The sequence below is a fragment of the Tamandua tetradactyla genome, chromosome X (genome assembly GCF_023851605.1).
Source record: "Tamandua tetradactyla isolate mTamTet1 chromosome X, mTamTet1.pri, whole genome shotgun sequence".
In the NCBI taxonomy this organism is placed as follows: Eukaryota; Metazoa; Chordata; class Mammalia; order Pilosa; family Myrmecophagidae; genus Tamandua; species Tamandua tetradactyla.
The window spans coordinates 1,992,898-2,007,374 of record NC_135353.1 but is presented as its reverse complement, the minus strand read 5'-3'; the positions used below and the strand labels follow the sequence as shown (position 1 = coordinate 2,007,374).

General features: G+C 44.9%; 1 protein-coding gene across 1 annotated transcript; it reads right to left on the bottom strand.

Moving 5' to 3' along the window:
- Positions 1 to 11,510: 11,510 nt before the first annotated feature.
- Positions 11,511 to 14,477, bottom strand: LOC143671649 (melanoma-associated antigen 10-like). Its single transcript, XM_077146883.1, is given in 5 exon segments — positions 11,511 to 13,227; positions 13,229 to 13,401; positions 13,478 to 13,555; positions 14,245 to 14,319; positions 14,460 to 14,477. Coding segments are annotated over 2 exon segments (1,128 nt in total). The 5' UTR covers positions 13,331 to 13,401; positions 13,478 to 13,555; positions 14,245 to 14,319; positions 14,460 to 14,477; the 3' UTR covers positions 11,511 to 12,201.

Below are 14,477 nucleotides of genomic sequence, written 5' to 3'. Positions count from 1 at the left end.
TAGAGTAAACAATTCATGGAGTCATAATCTGCCATATAGGTCGCCAAGGGCCAAGTTGGGATTAGAGAATGAGGAGTTAATACTTAAGTTGTGCAGTTCCTATTTGGGTTCGTGGTAAAGTTTTGGTAATGGATGGTGGTGATGGTAGCATAACATCGTTAATGTAATTAGCAGGACTGAATTATATATGGGAATGTGGTTAAAAGGATAAATTATATAAATATATGTATATGTTACAAGAATAAACATTTTTTAAAACAGGGTTATACAACACAGTGAACCCGATTGTACATGATGGAGCATGATTAATGGTACAATTACAAAAATGTTCTTTCATGAATTGGAACAAATATACCACACTAATACAAGATATTAATAATAGGATGGTATATAGGAGCTCTATATTTTGTGTATTTTATGCAAGGCTCTTCTATAAACCTATACCTTCTCTTTTAAAAAAAGGGGGGGACAAGACAATATTGTATTAGAGCATAGATTAATAAAACAGTGGAACAGAATAGTGAGCCTAGTATAGACCAACTCAAATATAGTCAACTGATCTCTGACAAAGGAGCAAAACAATTTAATGGAGAAAAGATAATCTTTCAACAAATAGTTCTAGAACAACTGGACATCCACATGCAAAAATCTAGACACAGACCTTACACTTTTCACAAAATTAACTCAAAATGAATCAAAGACATAAATGGATAATTATAAAAATCTAGACACAGACCATACATCTTTCACAAAATTAATTCAAAATGAATCATAGACATAAATGGAAAATTATAAAAGTTCTAGAAAATAACATATTAGTAAATTTGGCTATGACCTTGGATTTGGCAATGACTTTTTAGAAACACCACCAAAAAATGGGTAAGTTGGACCTCATGAAAATAAAAGTGTTTGCTCTGTGAAAGACATTGTTAAGAAAATGAAAAGACAAAACCACATTCTGGCAGAAAATGTTTACATGTCCAATAAAGGACTTGTACCCAAAGTACACAAAGAACTGTTAATACTCAATAATAAGAAAATAAACAACCCAATTAAATGTTCAAAATCTGAACAGACAGCTCACCAAAGCAGATATGCATGTGGCAAATATTTTTCAGATGCTGAGTATATTTTAAAATATGTTCCTAGAGAACTGCACACCTATTAGAATGGCTAAAATCCAAAAAGTTGATAGTATCAAGTGCTGCAAAAGATGTGGAGCAACAGGAGCTCTTGTTCACTGCTGATGGGAATGCACAATGGTTCAGCCACTTTGGAAGACAGCCAGTGAGTTTCTTACAAAGCTAAACATAACCTTACTATGTGATCTTTCAATCACACTCCCTGGTGTTTACACAAATGAGTTGTAAACTTATGTCCACATAAATATCTGCACACAATGTTTATAGCAGCTTTATTCATAACTTCCAAAACTTGGAAGCAACCAAGATGTCCTTCAATAAGTGAATGGACAAATAAACTGTGACATCCATACAATGGAATGTTATTCAGCAATAAAAAAGAAAGCTGGGAGTTCCTGAAAGGTGGCAGAATGGGATAGGTTGGGTTCACCACTGCTCCAAGGAACAGTTAGAGAAGGGACCGGAGAGTGACTGATATGTTGATTCCAGGGTGCAAGTGACCTGGGAGAGTCTTCTGCATCACATAGGGAGGCCCTGGTTGCAAAAGCTGAGGAACTGAGAAGCAGAGAACCAGAGACCATCTGGCAAGTGCAAACAGCCTAACGCAGAAGCCCGGAGCCCTAAGGAGAGCATGGATGGGGAGACGGGGACCAGCAAGTAAGCCAAGCCATGTTCCTTGAATGTGCTACCCTCACCAGTGCAGAACCACGACCCACAGCCCATCCCACACCGTACACCCCATGCACCTGAACCCAGTCACCCGCCCCCACTCCCCGTGCTCCAAGCGCCCCCGCCCCACCAACCTCCCCGTGTGGGTACCAGCCACACACATCCACTCCAAGCTTGCGCACGCCTGCCCCATCCAACCCACCTCTCTTGCAAAAGTGCAGCCTCGCCCCCCCCTTCCTGAGCCCTACCACCCCCTCCCTGCCTCCTACAAATGGTTGCCAGCTCATAAAAACTGCCAGCGCTTACCTCCATACCCAGGCGGCACCCGTCCCCAACCCTACCCCGACCCAGGTGTCATCAGTTTACGATCCTCACAGATCTGTGCATGCACATGGCCACCAATCATGCCCCCAACACTGGGCAAGCACTAACCTACGCAGGTGGGATACAGCCGCCCCCAGACCACACAGACACAATGCCAACACGCTGCCCTGAGCTCTGCGCATGCGCACAAAGGGCCCCATGCCCTAGACGCATGCACACCAGGGCCCCACCCCCCAGAACCGTGCACCAGCACAGCCACATCCTCCCCCGCTGCTGAGCGCCCACATTCACAGGCACCAGCACAGCATCCCCAACCTGAGCCTATACCTGCGCTGCAAGACATCACCACACAGTTGTGCCCTGTCCCCAGCTCCACACCCTGCTCCACATTCATCCCGCAAATACAAGATTTAAGACTACTGAAGGGAATCAACTTCCAAAGTAAACCAATAAAGATATTTACCTGCCGTGAAGACAACAGAAAGTCAATAAACATCATGATGCAGACAGATATAGCCCAGCCTAACGACCAAATTAAAATACTAGAGGAGACACTGATGTTGTAACAACTAATCAAAGATGTTCATATAACTCTACTAAATAAAATAAATGGGATGGCTAATGACATAAAGGAGATCAAGAAGACACTAGAAGAGCATAAAGACAAATTTGAAAGAATAATTAGAAAAATAGCAGATATCACAGAGATTAAAGACGCTGTAGACCAAATAAAAAACATACCAGAGACACACACCAGCAGATCTGAAGAGGCAGAAGAAAGAATGAGTGAATAAGAATAAGGTGGTATCTCACTGTAGTCTTGATCTGCATTTCCCTTATAAATAATGAAAATGAGCATCTCTTCATGCGCTTTTGAGCCGTCTGTATTTGCTCTTCAGAAAAATGCCTATTCATATCTTAGCCCATTTTATAATTGGGTTGCTTGTTCTTTTGTTGTTGAGTTGTATGATTTCTTTATATATACAGGAAATCAAACCTTTGTCTGATATGTGATTTCCAAATATTTTCTCCCATTGAGTTGGCTGCCTCTTCACCTTTTTGACAAAGTCTTTTGAAAAAAGTGCAGAAGCATTTGATTTTGAGGAGTTCCCATTTACCTATTTTTTTCTTTTGTTGCTTGTGGTTTGGTGTAAAATTTAGGAAGCTACCTCCTATTATTAGGTCTTGAAGATGTTTCCCTACATTTTCTTCTAGAAGCTTTATGGTGCTAGTTCTTATGTTTACGTGTTTGAACCACTTTGAATTAATTTTTGTATAGGGTGTAAGGTAAGGGTCCTCTTTCATTCTTTTGGCTATTGATACCCAGTTCACCCATGCCCATTTATTGAAAAGACTATTTTGTCCAACTTCAGTGGATTGGGGGGGGGGGCTTGTGAAAAATCAGCTGACCATAGATTTGGTGGTCTATTTCTGCACTCTCGATTCAATTCCATTGGTCAATACTTCTATCTTTGTGCCGGTACCATGCTTTTTTGACCATTGTGTCTTCATAATAAGTTTTAAAGACAGGAGGTGTTAATACCCCACTTTGTTCTTTTTTATGCTGCTTTTAGCTATTCAGGGTCTCTTTCCCTTCCAGATGAATTTGGTAACTAGCTTTTCTAAGACTTCAAAGTAGGTTGTTGGAATTTTGATTGATACTGCATTGAATCTATAGATCAATTTGGATAGAATTGACATCTTAATTATATTTAACCTTCCGATTCATGAGCAGGGAATGTTTTTCTATCTATTTAGATCTTCTTTGACTTCTTTTAGCAATGTTATGTAGTTCTCTGTGTACAAGTCCTTTACATCCCTACTTAAGTTCATTCCTAAGTATTTCATTCTTTTAGTTGCTATTTTGAATGGATTTTTTTCCATAACTGACTCCTCAGTTAGGTCATTCCTTGTGTATAGAAATGTTACCAATTTTTGCCCATTAATTTTCTATCCTGCTACCTTGCTGAATTTGTTTATTAGCTCAAGTAATTTTGTTGTAGATTTCTCAGGATTTTCCAAGTGTAGTATGATGTCATCTACAAATAATGAAAGTTTTCTTTCTTCCTTTCCAATTTGGATGCCTTTTATTTCTTTTTCATGCCTGATTGCTCTAGCTAGGAATTCTAGTACAGTGTTGAATTATAGTGGTGACAGAGAGCATCCTTGTCTCCTTCCTGATCTTAGGGAGAAAGCTTTCCATCTCTTTCCATTGACTATGATGCTGGCTATCAGTTTTTCATATATGCTGTTTATCTTATTGAGGAAGTGACTTTTGACTCCTGTCATTTGAAGGGTTTTTATCAGAAAAGGATGTTGAATTCTGTTGAATGATTTTTCAGCATCAATTGAGATGATCATGTGATTTTTCCCTTTCGATCTGTTAATCTGCTGTATTACAATTCATTGATTTTCTTAAACTGAACCATCCTTCCACTCCTGGTATAACCCCAACTTGGTTGTGGTGTATATTTCTTTTAATGTGTTGTTGGATTCGATTTGCTAGTATTTTGTTCAGAATTTTTAAATTTGTGTTCATTAGGGAGATTGGCCTGTAGTTTTCTTTTCTTATAGAATCTTTACCCAGTTTTGGTATTAAAATGATATTAGCCTCACCCCAACCAGGACCATTCCAGACAATCCTAAAGAACACTTAGGGCAATATATAAGAGTCCACCAGGGTTCCATGGTGGAATCTACAGCCTAGATTCCTACAACCTCCAGATGGGTCCCTGGAGCAGATAAATCCTGGAACCTAGAGGGCCCAACCTCCCCAGAATATCAGATAGTTCCATCTTCCTACCCCATATTAGTGATAGACCTTTCCAACATTAAAAAATTAGAATGGAAAAAAAAAAAGTTAGAATGGCCATAGCCCAAACACCCCTCAAGAGAGGGATAGAAAGACCAAAGGTGATGGTGGAGTTATACAGAGAAGACAGGATTTAACAAATGAATATGATTGCTGAATCATTAAATTGATATCTCTGTTAATCTACAGTATTTTAGAGCAGCTAGAAGTAAAAACCTAAAATTCTGGAAGTGTAACCCATGCCAAACTCTGAAATATGTTCTCCAACTAATTGTGGTGCTGTGCTTTGAAATTTATTGCTTTTCTTATATATGTTATTTTTCACAAAAAAGAAAAGTCGATTGTAATGATAAAAAATATTTATGCCTTCTAATCTCCTATATTCTGGAGCAGCTAGAAGGAAATACCTGAGAGGATCATGTGGTAGCCCATGACAAACTCTGGGATATCTCCTGTAACTAGTTGTTGAAGAGTGCTTTGAATACTATTGCTTTTTTCTTTTTTTGTTTTGTATATATATATATTATAAAATTAAAAATTAATGATATTAGCCTCATAAAGTGAGTTAAGTAGTGTTCCTTTTTCCTCAGTTTTTTGGGAAAGTTTAAGCAGGATTGGTGTTAGTTCTTTTTAGAATGTTTGATAAAATTCCCCTGTGAATCTAGAATGAGCTGAGACCCAGCATCAAGGGATTGAGAAAACCTTCTCGACCAAAAACGGGAAGAGTGAAATGAGACAAAGTGTCAATGGCTGTGAGATTCCAAACAGAGTTGAGAGGTTATCCTGGAGGTTATTCTTATGCATTAAGTAGATATCACCTTGTTATCTAAGATGTAATGGAGAGGCTGGAGGGAAGTGCCTGAAAATGTAGAGCTGTGTTCCAGGAGCCATGTTTCTTGATGATGATTGTATAATGATATAGCTTTCAAAATGTGACTGTGTGATTGTGAAAACCTTGTGTCTGATGCTCCTTTTATCTACCTTTTCAACAGACGAGTAGAACATATGGAATAAAAATAAATAATAGGGGGAAAAATGTTAAAATAAATTCAGTTTGAAATGCTAGTGATCAATGAAAGGGAGGAGTAAGGGGTATGGTATGAAAATTTTTTTTTCTTTTTCTGTTTTTGTTTTATTTTTCTATTGTCTTTTTCTTTTTCTGAATTGATGCAAATGTTCTAAGAAATTATCGTGATGATGAATATGCAATTATGTGATGATATTGTGAATTACTGATTATATATGTAGAACAGAATGTGCATATATTAAGGATATTTGCATTTGTTTCTTGTAATTTCTTTTTAATTATAAAAAATTATAAATAAAAAAAGGAAAATGGAAAAAAAAAATTCCCCTGTGAAGCCATCTGGCCCTGGGCTTTTCTCTGTGGGAAGATTTTTGATGACTGACTGAATTTCTTTACTTGTGATTGGTTTGCAGAGATCTTCTATTTCTTCTTGAATCAGTGTAGCTTGTTCGTGTGTTTCCGGGAATTTGTCTATTTCATCTAAGTTGTCTAGTTTGCTTGCATATAGTTGTTCATAGTATCTTCTTATGATTTCTTTTATTTCTTCAGAATCTGTGGTAATGCATCTCTTCTTATTTCTGATTTTGTTTATTTATAGCCTCTCTCTATTTTTCTTTGTCAGTCTTGCTACTGGCCCATCGATTTTATTGATTTTCTCAAAGAACCAACTTTTGGTTTTATTGATTCTTTCTTTTGAACATTCATTTAACTCTGCTTGAATCTCTGTTATTTCTCTTCTATTTGCTTTGGCATTAATTTGCTGTTTTTTCTCAGGTTCCTCCAGGTGAGCAGTCAAATCCTTGATTTTTGCTCTTTCTTGTTTTTTAATATAGGCATTTAGGGCCATAAGTTTCCTCACAGCACAGCCTTTGTAACATCCCATAAATTATATATTGTATTCTTGTTTTCATTCATCTCCAGATAGCTACTGATTTCTCTAGCGATTTCTTTTTTGACCCACTTTTTGCTTAAGAGTGTGTTATTTAAAAAAAAAATAATAAAATAAAAAATAAAAAAAAAATAAAAAAAAAAAGAGTGTGTTATTTAATCTCCATATATTTGTGAAAATTCTCATTCTTTGCTGATTATTGATATCCGGCTTCATTCCATTGTGATCAGAGAACAACTTTGAATAATTTCAATGTTTTTAAATTTATAAAGACCCATTTCGTGCCCAGCATCTGATCTATCCTGGAGAATCTCCCATGAGCACTAGAGAAGAATATATACCCTGGTGTTTTGGGGTATAACAACCTTTATATGTCTGCTATATCTAATTTATTTATCAAGTTGTTTAACTTCTGTATTTCTTTGTTGATCTTCTGTCTGGTTGTCTGATCTATAGAGGAGAGTGTTATATTGAAATCTCCTACTATTATTCTTGAAACATCTCCTTCTCCCTTCAGTTTTGCCAATGTCTGTCTCATGTACTTTGGAGCTCCTTGATTGGGAGCATATACATTTATGATTGTTATTTCTTCGTGGTTGTTCTAGTTTGCTAGCTGCTGGAATGGAAATACCAGAAACGGAATGGCTTTTAACAAGGGGAATTTAATGAGTTGCTAGTTTACACTTCTAAGGCCGAGAAAATGTCCCAATTAAAACAAGTCTAAAGAAATTCCAATCAAAGGCATCTAGGGAAAGATACCTTGATTCAAGGAGGCCGATGAAGTTCAGGGTTTCTCTCTCAAGTGAGAAGGCACATGGCGAACACAGTCAGGGCTTCTCTCTAGCTGGAAGGGCACATGGTGAACACAGCATCATCTGCTAGATTCCTCTCATGGCTTCCTATTTCATGAAGCTCCCTGGGAGGCATCTTCCTTCTTCATCTTCAAAGGCCACTGACTGGTGGACTCTCTGCTTTGTAGTGTTGCTCTCTCTGAATCTCTCTGAATCTCTCATTCTCCAAAATGTTTCCTCTTTAATAGGACTTCAGAAACTAATCAAGACCCATTCAAATGGGTGGAGACATGTTGTCCCCTAATCCAGTTTAACAACCATTCTTAACTAAATCACATCAACCAGGGAGATGATCTCATTACAGTTTCAAATATACAGTATTGAATAGAGATTATTCTACCTTTAAGAAATGAGATTTATATTAAAACATGGCTTTTCTTAGGGGGCATACTTCCTTTCAAACCAGCACAGTGGTGAATGGTCTCTTTTATTAACATAGAGTGTCCTTCTTTGTCTCTTATGATGTCTTACATTTAATGTCTGTTTTGTCTGATATTAGTATAGCTACTCCTGCTATCTTTTGGTTACAACTTGCATGGAACATCTTTTTCCATCCTTTCACTTTCAATCTATTTGTATCCTTGTGTCTAAGATGAGTCTCTTGTAATCAGCATATGGCTGGTTTATGTTTCTTAATCCATTCTGCCAATCTGTATCTTTTAATTAGTAAGTTTAGTCCGTTAACATTCAAAGTTATTACTGAAAAGGCATTTCTTGAATCCATCATCTTAGCTTTTGAATTTTATTTGTCAGATCTATATATTCTTTTCCCTCTTTCTCTTTTAATCCTTTAAGTTAACCTTACTGGTACTCTTTAATTCTGTTCCCCCTCCAGATCTCCCTCTCCTTTTTTTTTTTTCCAACTGGCAGAACTCCCTTTAGTATTTCTTGTAGGGCCAGTCTGTTGTTCACAAATTCTTTCAGGATTTGTTTGTCTGTGAGAATTTTAATGTCTCCCTTAGTTTTGAAGGACAATTTGGCTGGGTACAGAATTCCTGACTGGAAGTCTTTCTCTTTCAGGATCTCAAATACATCATCCCACTGCCTTCTTGCCTCCATGGTGCCAGTTGAGTAGTCTGAATTCAGTCTTATCTGGTTACCCTTGTATGTAGTAGATTGGTTTTCTCCTGCTGCTTTCAGGATTTTCTGCTTCTCCTCAATATTTGACAAGTCGACTGATTAGTATGTGTCTTCGGGAAGGCCTATTTGGATTTATGCTATTTGTAGTTCATCGAGCTTCTTTGACTTGCATATTGATGTCTTTTATAAGGGTTGGGAACTTTCCCCCCATTATATCCTCAACTAATCTTCCTAGCCCTTTACTCTTCTCTTCTCCTTCTGGGACACAAATGATTCTTATATTTGCATGCTTTGTTTTGTCCATTATTACCCTGAGAACCAGTTCAAATTTTCTATCTTTTTTGCCATTTGCTGTTTTGATTGTTCAGAATCAGTTATCCTGTGCTCTAGTTCACTTATTCTTTCTTCTGCCTCTCCAAATCTGCTGTTGTGTGTCTCTACTGTCTCTAGTATGTTTTTTATTTGGTCTACACCATCTTTAATCTCTGTGATATCTGCTATTTTTCTATTTATTATTTCAAATTCCTCTTTATGCTCTTTCTAGTGTCTTCTTGATCTCCTTTATGTCCTTATCAATCCCATTTATTTTATTTAGTAGAGAGTTATGAACTTCTTTGATTAGTTGTTCTAATGTCTGTGTCTGCTTTGGTGTTCTCATTCAGTCATTAGGCTGGGCTATATCTGTCTGCATCATGATTAGTGATCATCTTCTGCTGTCTTCGGCATGTAAATATCTTGATTGGTTTACTTTGGAAGTTGATTTCCTTCAGTAGTCTAAAGCCTTGTATTTGCGGGATGGATGTGGAGCAGGGCGTGGTGCGCAGGGCAGGACACAACAGTGTGGTGATGCATTGCAGCACAGGTATAGGTGCAGGTTGGGGATGCTATGCTGGTGCCTACATAGGTGGGTACCCAGCAGTGTGGAGGATGTGGCTGTGTGGGTGCACGGGTCTGGGGGGCGGGGCCCTGGTGTGCAGTGCTCTAGGGCGCGGACTTTGTGCACATGTGCAGAGCTAGGGCGGCGGGCAGGGCCCTGGTGTGCAATGGTCTAGGGCACTGGGCCCTTTGTGCACATGAGCAGAGCTAGGGCAGTGGGTCGGCATTGTGCCTGCCTGGGCTGGAGGTGGATGTGGCCCGGCTGCAAACGCCAGTGCTTCCAGGAAGCTCAAGGGCGTGACTGGGAGCTGTGCGCATGCGTAGATGTGAAAGTACCCTGAACTGATGTACCCCTGAGCAGAGAGCTCCAGGGGCTACGTGGGTGGGCTGTGCCACTATATGGGCTGGGGGCAGGTGTAGCCTGGGTATGGCGGTAAGCGCCAGTAGCCTTTACATGCTGTTGATAGCCTGCAAGGAGGGGGTGGTAGGGCTCGGGAGCGGTGGGGCAAGACTGTGCTTGCGCATGAGAGGTGGGTTGGCTGGGGCAGGCATGCGCATGCTTGGGGTGGGGAGTGGGGCAGGTGCATGCGCTGTGGGAGGGTAGGCCAGGCAGGGGCACTTGGAGCGCGCCAGGTGGGTGGCAGGTGACGGGGTTCAGGTGGGTGGTAGGTGATGGGGTTCAAGTGCGTGGGGTGTGGAGGGGGTCGCAGGGCCACAAGGCTGCACTGCTGAGGATACCGTGTTCTAGGATCCTGGCTTCCCTTCCTTCCTAGTCCCGTCTCCCCGTCCGTACACTCCCGAGGGCTCCGCGCCTCCGCGTTAGGCTGTTTGCACCAGCCAGATGGTCTCCGGTTCTCTGCTTCTCAGTTCCTCAGCTTTTGCAACCAGGGCTGCCCTATAGACTGCAGAACTCTCCCAGGTCACTGATACCTGGGAATCAATAGCTCAGTTGCCCTACAGTCCCTTCTCTAGCTGTACCTTGGAGCAGGGGTGAACTCTATGTATCCTATTCTGCCACCTTCCTGAACCAAGCCTGGTCTCTATTTTAAATATTATTTTAACCATACACCTTACCAACCTCTCTGGGAACTGTTTTGTTTTCCAGGACATTTCAAAGCATATGCAACCCAACAGGACACCGAAGAGCAAACAGCCAAGAATGCTGCTTCCTATATAAAATTCAGTAACTTCTCCCTCTTAGAGGATCTATGATTTAATCTGTGGGTCAGGGCATCTTCCCCAACCAGATGTAACTCTGACCTCCTAGAGTGGAATCAAATACAACAGCCTTCCCTCTGTCACAGCTGCTTTTCCACCCAAACCACTATTTGCTTTAATCACACCCCACCAAAAACCCAGCACCTGCTATCTTGAGGAAAGGTGACCATATGCCACTCAATCTCATCCCACGTCCCTTTCATGTGGTGCGCCCACCCCCACCCCCACGCCCCTGGAAGAGAGAAGCCCAGTGGCTTCCAGGCATCATATCACAGCAGCCTCACGTGATCCCCGCAGATGATGCGCACAAACTCCTCGTTCCTGCATCCGGTGCAACTGCACTGGAGCCCAAGCACAAAACACCTTCCACCCCTGCCCCAGGTGGAGCACTCCCTTGGGTCAGCCCCGATCCAAAACCAAGAACCCAGAGCAGTTTTCCAGGTCAGGCTTTCTACGCCCTCTGGGACGCAGCATGTGAGGGTCTGGTCCTGCCACCACCCTCCCCAACTGCTCCCACAGGAGGCACTGCAATTCCCAATGCCCCAGAGAGCTTCCGCTCAGGGGGGTCCACTGGACTGCTTCCCTTTTACTTGCTCTGCGGGCCGTAGAGAACATGTCATCGTGGGACTCTGACGCTGCCGGAGCTACCCGTTCGCATCCATGGGGCGGGGTGGCTGCTGCCCCAGCAGCCCCACCAGGGTCCCCCACTACCGGCACACTGCCTCCCGGAGAGAAGACGGCCACAGGTGCTTGGGAACAAATAAGCCACTGAGCAGGACGAGCTTCGTTAGAAAGATTTAATGTCTACTGCATTCTAGAATAAGCCAAGCAAACCCAGGTGTGTCTTTTAATTCTACAGCTCAGAGGAAAAGGAGAAGGGAAGCCAAGAATGGACCATCTTTACATTTATTCCTCTATTTCCCTCTGTCCTCTAGCTGACTGCTGGCTGCCTTCACCTCTGCCAGGAAAGTCCTATTCCAGTGCCTGCCAGCTTGCTGCAGATCACAGAAGGTGGAAGGATTCCAGAGGTGTTTGCCAAACTATTGAAACTCTTACACTGGAGAAGCAGTGATAACATGGGATCAATGTCCTTTGTAAACTGAGGTTCTGAAGCTAATTGAACCTTCTGTTAAATGGAACATGTAAAGAAAGTGAAGCACAGAGCTCCAAGTAGCCCCTGAGACCTGGAACAGGGACCAGGAACAGGGAGACGTTACAACCTGATCCGCAGCCCCGGGTGGCCCTCCACGACTTCGATCGTCGCCTGCCTCTTCAACCCTGGAGTGACGACTTGTCCTCAGGCTTCACTAGACTCACAGAAAGCTCCTGGCTGAGGCCCTGGACCTCACCCTGGCCCTGGCAGCAGTGCCATCTCTGGCGGTGCCAATTACGGCCTGGGTCCTCTCCTCCTCCTCCACCTCCTCTCTCAAAGCCTCTTCATAGTGGGACGGGAAAGACTTGGGGTCACTCCCATTGACCTTGGCCCAGAACTCCAGGATCTTCATCTTGCTGGTTTCGGCATGGGCCCTGGGACCCCAGAGGAACTCATACTGCACAGGATCACTGCTGGGCACCCTGCGGTACTCCAGGTACTTTGCCCGCACCCAGTCTCTGGTGAGGAGCTTCCTGGGCTCCCCATAGATGAAGTGCTTCCTCCCCGCATACACCCCCATCATGTTCAGGGCTTCCCAGATGTGCTTTTCCGGGGCGCGGTTGCCCTCCATGAAGATCACACCTAAGATCGTGACCAGGAGCCCTGTCCTTGGCATGCTCTGACTGTCCCTGCGCATCCCGTCACAGGTGAGGCCCAGTGCAGTGACGAGTACATAGCACTGGACGCTGGGGTCCACTTCCTCCACATCAATGCCGAACACCAGCTGCAGGCACTTGGAGGCCTCCCTGAAAATGATGGGGAAGTGGTCCTTGTCCTTTCTGGGGACCACCTGCAGCATTTCAGCCCTGGTGACGGGCTCTTTGCTTCGGTACTTGCAAAGCAGGAAATCCACCAAAACTACCACCTTCTCATCTAGCAAGGCTTGGCACAAGGACTCGGTGTGTGGCAGGGTCTGTGAGCTGCATGGGCCCCCCTCTTCTGGGCAGCTGGAGCCCTCATCGGGTTGGCTCTGTGGAGGGGCCTCCAGGACAGCAGGGGAGGAGCAGGCCCTCTGAGAACCGCTAGAAGTCTTCGGTGTCACAGCAGCAGAAAGCACCTGAGGGGTATTTGGGGTCAGAGAACAGTAGGAGGAGGAGTGGAAAGGGGAGGAGGAGGAGGTAGCTGAGGAGAAGGATGGAGAGGAGGCGGCCAAGGGGGAGGATGGAGAGGAGGTGGCCGAGGAGCGTCACAGCTGAGGGAACCCGCATACCCACCGGGCCTGCTATCCTGCTTTGGGCCTGGAGCTCTTCCTCAGGCTTGCGGCACAGACACTTCTGTCTCCGAGGCATGGTGACTCTTGTCGGGAGTGGGCACAGCAGGCAGGGGCGTGACAGGAGGGTGGACGATGGGGTCCTAGAGGCTGGAGGGGGGAGAGAGAGGTGAGCGGCCACAGCTGAGAAACTCAACCTGGGAAGCTCTGACCAAGGCCGACTTACAGGTCTTCTCCTTAAGGTATGCCTGCCTGAAGCACTCGCAGGTCTCCTGTCCTCCTAGCTGGCTTGTCCCTGCAGAACCTAAGGGAGGAAGTGAAATGGCTGCTCAGTGTGCAGCTAGTCTGCACAGTCCGAGGCATCCAGGGATGGAGAAGGCAAGTGGGGTTGGGCACCATAGCGTTCCATCTGTTCTGCGTGAGGGGGCCCTTGTACAGGTGCAGGGTGTGATGCTCACCCTGAGCCCTGGCCCTGCCGGGGCTCCTCTGCTCGGCTGACCTGAGGACGCCCACCTGAGCCCAAGGCCCCCCTCTCCTGGGTCCCGCGCCCCCTAGATTGGGTACTGAGCGGGCCCCGCAGGGTCCCATCTGCCAGCACGTGCCTGGCCCCTACTGCAGCCCCTGTGCGGTGCCCGCTGCTCCTGCACCGATGGTGCCCTGGGGCTCACTCAGGGTCCCCCTTCCCTGGCAGGGCTGGGGTCAGCCACAGGCGTTCACAGCCCCGACACTGCGAGCAAGTGAGGCGGCCCCACGCCCAGCCACCCCTGCCTGGGCCTCCCGTGGGGGCTGTGCTCGCTGCGGGTGCCCCAGGCGGTCCTCTCCTCGAGGACCACCTGTAAGAGCAAACCTCCTGCCCTCAGGCTGCCACCACGACGGCAGGACGCACCACCGGCGTCCCTGCTGCCGGGGCTTCAGGGCTGATGCCGGCGCAGGGCGGAGCCGAGCCCGTGTCCTCTGGGTGAGGGGACGGCTCGGGGCCCCTCAGGATCCTACCCGGACACCGGCACGGCCTGGGACCCCGCCCCGGACTGACCCGTCCGACTCCTTCCAGACGCAGCTGTCCGCTGTCTGAGAGAAACCCCAGGCGGAAGTCAGGGCGACCCCTTCCGGTCCGCCTGCCCGGGCACCCAGGGCTGACCGCAGGGGACCTGGGTTCTGGAGTCCTCTGCACTGGGTGGGGACCACCAGACCTCCCTCAGGGTGCTCACCTTGACCCCTGGCCTGAC